The sequence below is a fragment of the Limulus polyphemus genome, unplaced genomic scaffold, assembly GCF_000517525.1.
Source record: "Limulus polyphemus unplaced genomic scaffold, Limulus_polyphemus-2.1.2 Scaffold4213, whole genome shotgun sequence".
Lineage (NCBI taxonomy): Eukaryota > Metazoa > Arthropoda > Merostomata > Xiphosura > Limulidae > Limulus > Limulus polyphemus.
Window position 1 is genome coordinate 69,641 of NW_013669823.1, and position 8,615 is coordinate 78,255.

Here is an 8,615-nt window from a genome sequence, read left to right on the forward strand (position 1 = left end):
ACACCATTTTTGGTCACAAACACTTACCTACCATAAACTGTATTGCTATAGTGCTGCTGTGCATTTTTGTTTACATTATAAACTGTGGAGATTCCCAGTAACCCTGTGACAACGACCTGCTTAAATTGTAAGTAGATGTGTAATTCTCTTGAAAGCTCCTTACAAAAATACATTTTGTGGATGAAATTTTTTTAAATCTGACTTGAAAGGTCTTTAAAGTATGTAGTTTTTGAAAAATAATACCCTCGAGAAAACAATGGACTAAGTTTCTTTTCTATTTTGTACTACAAATCCATGCACTCCTAGAGATTTCTTCAGGCTATAAACTAAATAGTGGGAAATCTGCTCTTTCTGTTGGTTACAAGCATGTCATTCAACTTCATCCTGTTGCTTAGCAACACATCTTCAACTTTGCAAGTGGCCGTGGCTGCCCTTAAATGTAAGAATATTAGAATGATGTTTCACACGGAGATAAATTCTTGGAAGTTTTCCAGAGCTAATGAGTTACAGCTGGAACTGTGCTTTAACCGTCTGTATTAGCTATTCACAGTTTCTTGTATAAGAGCCCTTAAAGTTGAGAATTGTAACCTCGAGCAGATCATATGACAACAAAAATTGCTATTTTAAATGTTTCTTTTTAAAATAAAGGAACAAAACTTTAAATTGTAATGTACTTGACAGTAATAATTTCATAAAAATATATTTATAATAAAGTGGTTTAATTAAATTTTGAATGTAACTCAGTAACATGTACAGGAGGAGGGTTAGCAGAGTTTTTAAATGTCGTCATTGGTATAGAGTTAAATGTTTTTTCCTTGTATAAATCTATGTCCTCTTTCATTCTTTGTGGCTCAACCATTGTTTTTGTTGGGAAAACACCTGCATACAAGATCCATGAACCTTCCTTTTTTGTAGGTCTAGGCTTCTCTGCTCAAGAGAAAACCTTCAAGGTACTACATAAACAAAGCCTGTCTTCAGATGAGGTGCAGTTATGGACATGTGACTCATTTCTGGAGTTAAGTCTCCAGAAGAGTGGTTTCTTTCTATCTACTTCCTTGAGATGTTGGCTGCTTGACAAGCTTGCCATCATCACATACCTTATTCTTATCATAATCCATTCAGACACTTCCTTTGTCATTTTTTTTAACCATCATCAGTGAAGCACTTTCCTTTGGGAATTCTGTTCTCCTTGTAGATTTTCTCTTTTTAGGCTCATAACCACCATGTTCGGTTGTCAGATTATTGTGTCTCTTGAGCTTAGGCCCTGGTAGCAATTTGACTGTCTCACTTAGACTGGATCCTTCCTACAGAATAGTCTCTCCATCCTATGGTGATTTCATTGGATTTGTTCCCACTGTGGGAGTCCTATTGTTGATGCCCTTCCAATTCCACTCATACCTAGCTTCCACTCTTTTGGTCTTCATTCACAAACACTACATCTCTGTCAGAGGAAGCACTGTGTCGGGAGCCATTCAATCTTTTTATATGTATCAGACATTTTCTACCTTGGCTGTTTCTTGCAGTATTTAGGATTAATAATTTTCCCTGAGTGCTCTATCTTCAAAACTGATTGTAAGAGTGATTAGATGTTTTCTTCTTTCACTATTTCTTCCATTTCTTCCCTGTATGATCATTCTAGTCCAGATCATCATCTTTGTTCTGTACAAGCTGTTCATTATTATCATATTTGCACTGCTCCTTTTCAGTGAGTTACATGAGACCCCTTTTCTCCAACCCTTGATTTTTGCAGGAGTTCTAGAGCCTTTGGAATTAAGGGTTGATGTCACTCATCTGCATTCATTCCTGTCATTGTTGGCTTCTTGACTTTCTTCAGCTGCCCCTATTCATGTGTCCTGATCCTCTCAGTCCTTTGGTACCCAGAATAGATTCCATCCATATACACGAGGGGACAGTGCTATGCCTGTGGGGGCTAGGACAACCATTATCCACTCAACCTGTAGTTTTTCTGCCTCCTACAGATTCTCGGATTTCAGAACTTTGTTCTAGGGCTATCAGAAATTTGTTGGTCAAGGAAGCAGTGGAGAAAGTTGTCCCAATTCTTCCAGGGTTTTATTCCCATCTGTTAGTTGTGCCCAAATAGACAGAAGATTGGCATCTGGCCATCATTCTTCCTCATTTATATTAATTCTTTTCCACCACTATCTGCGTTTTGTGCACAAGGATCAGGTGTTGCATTTTATGGCTCTGCCCTTCGGACTAGCATCGGCACCATATATGTTCTGTCAAATTGTATGAGCTTTTTCTATTTACCTCCATTCTCTAGACCTGTGCACACACCATTACATAAATGACTTGTTACTGCTGGCACCCCTCTTGTCAGTTAAAGGAACATCACATCCAGATCCTATTTTCAAAAGCAACTAAAGCAAGCTTTATTATCAGAGCCAAAAAAATCTATTCTCACTCCTCCACAATATATCATCCATCTGGGTGTCTTTTTCAACACATATTTCAGTCGGGCTTAGCCGACTCCCATCTGGCTCCACACTTTGGAACAGGTAGTCCTTCTCTTACCTATCTTTCTCCAACTGTGCAGATGGTTCTTTCTCTTTTGGGGATGTGGGGTTCACTCAAATCCCTCATTCCTTTGGGACAAGTGCACACAAGATCCCTTCAGTGGTCTCTACACAACCAATGGATCATGAACAGCAGTTTACCGGATTCCCCAGTCTTCTTATTCAGAATCAGCATCTTTGATCTCGAGTGGTGGTTAGATTGGAACAATACCACGATAGGTGTTTCTCTACCTCCACCTTGTCCAGATATCCATCACTTTATGAATGCATCACTTCAGGTATGGAGTGTATATTTCAGCAGTCAGAAATTCCAGGGCCTATGGATGGATGACAAGGCTTCCCTACACAATGTTTTAGAACTTCTTGATGTTCAAAGGGCGATTTTTCAAGGTCTGGACTTATTAAGGGGGAAAATTGTCATGCTTCACTTTGACAATTCCACGATGGTGTGTTACACTCCCCATCATGTGGGCAATCGGTCCAGGTCTCTTTGTTTTCAAACTTTGCATCTTCTTTAATGGGTCCACTCCAACAAGATCGTCCTACTAGCTTGCCATGTTTTGGGGATGATGAATTTGGTGGCAGATCAATTGTCTCGATCCAACTGGATTCTCCCAACAGAATGAATACTGCATCGCAAGGTTTTTTGTTGGATTTGATCCTGGTTTGGAGTCATGCATGGAAGTTATGTGGTTCTTCACACGGTGGTGAGGTTTAACTTCTAAAGTTGTCATGTATCTGTCTTGGTTTTTGTGTTGTCCCACAATGGACATTTCTCAGTGGAAATGGAACACGTATCAACAATGTTAACTTGTCAAGGTGGGTACAAAAATTGATCCATATCATTTATTCTAGGCTCTCTCTGAAGGAGAGGAGACTTCTGTGAGTTGCATTTCATCAAATTTGTCAAATTTTTATTTCCTTAGTGGCTCGGTTGAATTACCCGCTGGAAGGCATTGTGTGAGCTGATATGTGGAACTCCTTCAGCACTTTTATCTCACATTTTTTGCATGATCTGGGAGTATCTTCCTCCAAGGGTTTTTAACTACCCCCTGTAGCTATCTTAACCACATTTGCTAGGTTATAAGGAGGTGTGAGTATCTTCATTACTAATATTGTCTCTTCTTTACTTTCCAGGTTCCCTTGTCTCTTTTTCACAGGATCCCACTCTGTGGTGAGTGTTGCCTAGGCAGGTGTGTATCAAACCACTTCCGCACTAGCAACCATTAACACAATACACTTTATCTAGGTTGCAACAGGCTCTCTAGAAATGAGGTGTTCTATAAGACCACATAGAGGCAGACTGGGTGGTATTACTCTACTCTACTGGACTATCATTAGTAAAGTATAAGGGGATACTGCTACTCTATTCTATTGGCATATCTAGGGAGTCCTTACCACACCCAGTTTTTGAGTGAATTTCCTCCACTCTTGGAGTAGAGAGCGAAGTTGGGAGCACTCGGGCTATCCAGTTGGGTTGAGCATGGCTCACTCGTTTTGAGTAATATCAGTTCAGTACATTATTCATGGAAGAGGGTCCATTGTCTACTCGTAATTCCAAAAACAGGGTGGTCTCATCCTGCGTTCTTAGTTGAACATGGTTTGTTCCACATTCTTCCTATAATTCTGGGAGCAAATGGAATTTACCTTGCCCACATGGGTGGGGAGTGAGGATGAGTGTTCATAATTCCAGACCAGATGAGTTCTGTTTCCTCCGGTTGAGTATGCCGTTTATGATCCCATTATTCCAAGTTTCAGGTGTTGCCTTTTGGACGTTTTAGGTTGAGGAGAAGGTTTGTCCACTGCTGTGTTGTTTCCATTCTCGTTATAATTCCTGTGACTCGGAATGCATCATTCTATAGCTACAGGTTGGAATATACTCACAATTATATATATTATAGTCCAACTGCCCCAGCCATCAACATGGGATTTAGGGACCATGGCCCTATAATTCCAAACCCAAGTAGTGGAACCTCAACTCTCTGGTTGGGTCCTGACCAATAGTTAGGACAGATCATCTCAAATTCCACCTGCTGTGCATGAATTAGGTTCCAGGTGAAGAGCATACCTGTTCTGGATGTAGTACAGTTCCCCCACTAGGGTGCTTATCTTCTATTGGCATGCCCACAATCTATGCAAATGCATTCTGTATTGATAATGCCCCCCACCAGCCCCTTCACCTTATCAATGTGGGATGTAAGCGTGAGCGGAGGTAAGAATGTTTTGGAAGTTAACATTTTCTTAAATCATAGGTGGGGAAGTGTCTCAAGACAGATATCACCAAGGGCAATTAAGTGGGGAATAATAGACTGGAGCAAGTGAGAAAAAAATCACACCCATGCTTAGATGGGCAAAGGAAGGAAACCCTAGCAGTCGAGTAATAGCTGTATGTGAGTAGAGGTAAACATTATTGGAAATACATTTTTGATTTAAGAAAATGTTAACTTTCAGATAGTTACCTCTCTGCACAAGCTCCCACCCTTCCTTCCTACTTCTGGTATATTTATTTTACATCGTCAAAAATGAGCCTTTGTTTAAATGCTAGGACTCGAGCAGAATATTGCACATGGAGGATGTGTCACCCTTCTATTAGTGGAGGGCTATAATCTAATGATAATTATGTAACAGTTTGGTGCAATATATCTTAGAACATTTAGTGGTGAGAGCATTGTTTAAGGCTAGTGATGAGTGCAAAAATCTTTACAGCAGTGATGTGAGGTAATAGCTGTTTGTTATGAAGAGAGGTGAGTAACTGTCTGAAATACACTTTCAGTTGAAGAAAATGTTAAAGTTTCAACTTCAAGGTTATTTATTGCAGGCTAATAATAACATGAAACAGATTTCATAAAATATCTTGAATGTTTGCTAAGTAAGTTGGGAACAGTGAATACAAAACCTAGATAGTTATCAATTGACTTTGAGTTTCTTGAGGAACATGGAAAAACAAATTACAATTTGATTCTTTGTTAGCCTATAAGATTTGTTATTATATGACTAAACCATTCATTAACAACTAAATATAACTTCTTCAGGGTTAATCAGTAACAAGTTATTCAATTTCAGTGATGCTAAGTGTTTTAGATAATGCTTATTACAATAATTTAATATTATAAGATAAATAATCTTGTTTGCTTCTAGCATCATGTGCATCAATTTGGATACACATTAGGTAGCTCTCAGCAAGGATAGTTATTCTTCCAAATGTTTCCATAAAATATGGGTAGAATTATAAGAATGAAAATTTAGAAGGATTATAGGTCATGGAGAAAGAGAAAAAAGGGGGAAAAGAGCAAAAATTGGGAAAGAAAAGGAGAAGAAAGAAACTGAAGAAAGGCAAAGGAAAAAGAAACTGTATATTGACTATTAGGTTTTGTCACTAAGCTCTACCACTATGTCTTTGTCATCAACCAGATGAAGGGAAAAATTAGGGAACATTTTAGTATTTTTGATAGAATCTATAGGAGAACTTTATATTTTTGGCAGAATATTTACCACTGGCTCTTATTTAGTGTTCATTCAGAGCAGTGCTAAGTTATTTCACTTTTCAATAGTTTTGTAACACATTAAAACAAGTGCACTTCTGGGATACAATATTATTGTTTTATTAAGTGTAGTAGTATGCAAAACATACTAGAAGGAAACTTAGATATCAATCAGTATTGAAGTTTTAAAGATATGTGTGTATACACTAGTTTAAAAAATTATTGTAATTATTTTTCTTTTGTAGATTTCCACTTGATCAGCAAAAAAATGGGTGCTGTGTGGCAATCCCTTTCAGCCAAAGAGAAGATGGTAAAAATTTAATAGAACATAATTATATGGTCTTTTTTATCCAGGATCAACTAATATGATTGTATTTATTTTGGATATAACTATAGTGAGATTTATAACCAACCGTTTCATTACATTGCTTATTACCAATTTTCTTGTTCCTTGATGAGTCATTGGTAAGTTTGAAGACTTACAGTGGTAAAATATGAAGATTGATTCCCCATGGTGGACAGTGTGCAGATTGCCTGTTATGTAGCTTTGTGCTAAAAATAAATAAGCAAACAAACCAATTTTGCTTTTCATGTAGTCATATTGGTAAAAAGGAACTCACCTATTTTTGTAATACTAAGAAATGGAATACAATTTAGAACATTTAAGTGATTTTCATTGAATATGCATTTGATCAACTATATATGAAAATAAATACAACAGTGGAGTTTCAGAAAATTACATTGGTATTTAAAGTTTAGATTTAGATAACAGCCGAGTTTTCATAAGCATTTTTTATTTTTATGTTTCTTTCAAATTTTAAAACTTGAAAATGGATAAGTTATATTTGAATGTAATGGCTTACAACACCAACATATATTTCAACAACAAAATTTTTTTTTTCCTACTGTTTTAATTGTTAGGCATGGAAAAGAAAAGCAAAACAATCTGCTAAGCTGCAGAAGAATGCTCTGGCTAAGGGTGTTACATTCATCAGTACAGGGAAGTCGGGCTCTGCTTTAGGACAGTTTGCCAGTTCTGGTGGTGGAGCTAACAGGAATCAATCTAATGTTACTAACATCAGTTCCATTTGTGATCCTAAAACAAAACTCCCGAGAACAACACCGCTTGATGTCGCTGCTCACTTAAAGCTCCTGGGTGATTCTCTTAGCATTATTGGTCAAAGATTGACTGAGCATGAAGTGAGAACATTTTAATTTAAAATTGTTGTATAGTACCTCATTTTTATTATCAATTCTAAGTTTTGTCTTAAGTGTTTTATGTGATATTACAGGAAAGATTTGATTGTTAATTGTTATTTCTCCAGGCCTAATACTTTCTGTAAAATATTTTTCTGTTTATTTTTTAATTACACATATTAAAAGCTTATAAAAGATATATAACTTGTACACGTTTTCCACTGTTTTTCATGAAAGGATCGTCTAACCTAGTCGTCTCCAGTTATTTTTTCCTCCTGGGTGCTACTTAATTGTAATGAACAGAAAGTTGCAGTTTGGGGGAGAGAGCAATGTTGGCATAGGTGAACAGCTTTGTTTGATAGCTTTTTAAAATAACTTCTAACAAAGTGATACTGCAGGCCAATAATCAGGGTTTTGGGGCCTCAGTTGGAGAGATATGTTTTAACTGTTTTGACATTACATCAAGTAAATTTTCTCCACCAGTTGTTCTGCTTATTTCTGATGATGGACTTTGTTAATGAAACTTTGCAGGGTTTTTGAAAAACTTGTCTGATAAAAATACCTAAATAGCTTACATCATTTAATATTTGATGTAACCAAAACTTAATGTATGTATGCTTATGTTTCAGTAGGTTTGTTAAAAGTAGTTATGTAGTGTTCACATTCTAGGTGGTGCTCTTCTATCACCCTTGTTCACCAACTATTCTCACACTGTTAAACACCTTTGTTTTTGTATTATGTAAATGTTGATTCTATTGAATAATACATTAGTAAATATATAAGTATTATTAGCAAATAGTAAAATTTTTACTAAAAAAAGAGCTGTGTAAGTGGTGTGAGATTTATAATTAAGTACTTATAAAAACTTGCGATTAAAAGTGAACTCCATTATAATTATCTTTCCCATAACAAATGAAAATGTTTTCAAAATACTCCTGGACAGGATGCCAATCCATCACAGGTTAACTAGCGGCTATTAGCTGGAACAAATTGTATAGCTAAATAAACAAGCAAATTTTGGGGTAAAGTATCTTCCTTAATGACACAACAACTAGGGGTGGGTGAACTTTGTATCTGAAACCTTTCATCTAGAAATGGAGTTCAGTCAAACTGGATTAATGTCACAAGTGGGGTACCACAGGGTTCAGTCTTAGAACCTTTGCTCTTTTTGATTTACATCAATGACATAGATGAAGGAATAGCAGTGGTGTAGCAAGGGTTCTCAGCACCCGGGAACAAAGACATTTTTGCCGCTCCCACCTCTGAAATGTTTTGATTATTTGTTTTGTGACTCATTACCCACTTAATGAAAATAACATAAAGAATTAATTACTGCCTTACACAGGCCTAAAATAAAGTCACAATATAACATCTCACGATATCACAACTGTAAACCTGG

At 36.8% G+C, this 8,615-nt stretch overlaps 1 protein-coding gene across 11 annotated transcripts in view; it reads left to right on the forward strand.

The window, feature by feature from the left end:
* LOC106470776 (HMG box-containing protein 4-like) overlaps nt 1–8,615 on the forward strand; it is a 79,776-nt gene that overhangs the window by 60,247 nt on the left and 10,914 nt on the right. For all 11 annotated transcript variants that reach the window (XR_002613128.1, XM_013931344.2, XM_022399415.1 and 8 more), the window contains 2 exons: nt 6,265–6,329; nt 6,941–7,219. Coding sequence is in view for 10 of the 11 variants with exons in the window: in XM_013931344.2 (XP_013786798.1) it covers nt 6,265–6,329; nt 6,941–7,219 (344 nt within the window). In the remaining variant the exon portion in view is untranslated. The remainder of the gene's footprint in view (nt 1–6,264; nt 6,330–6,940; nt 7,220–8,615) is intronic.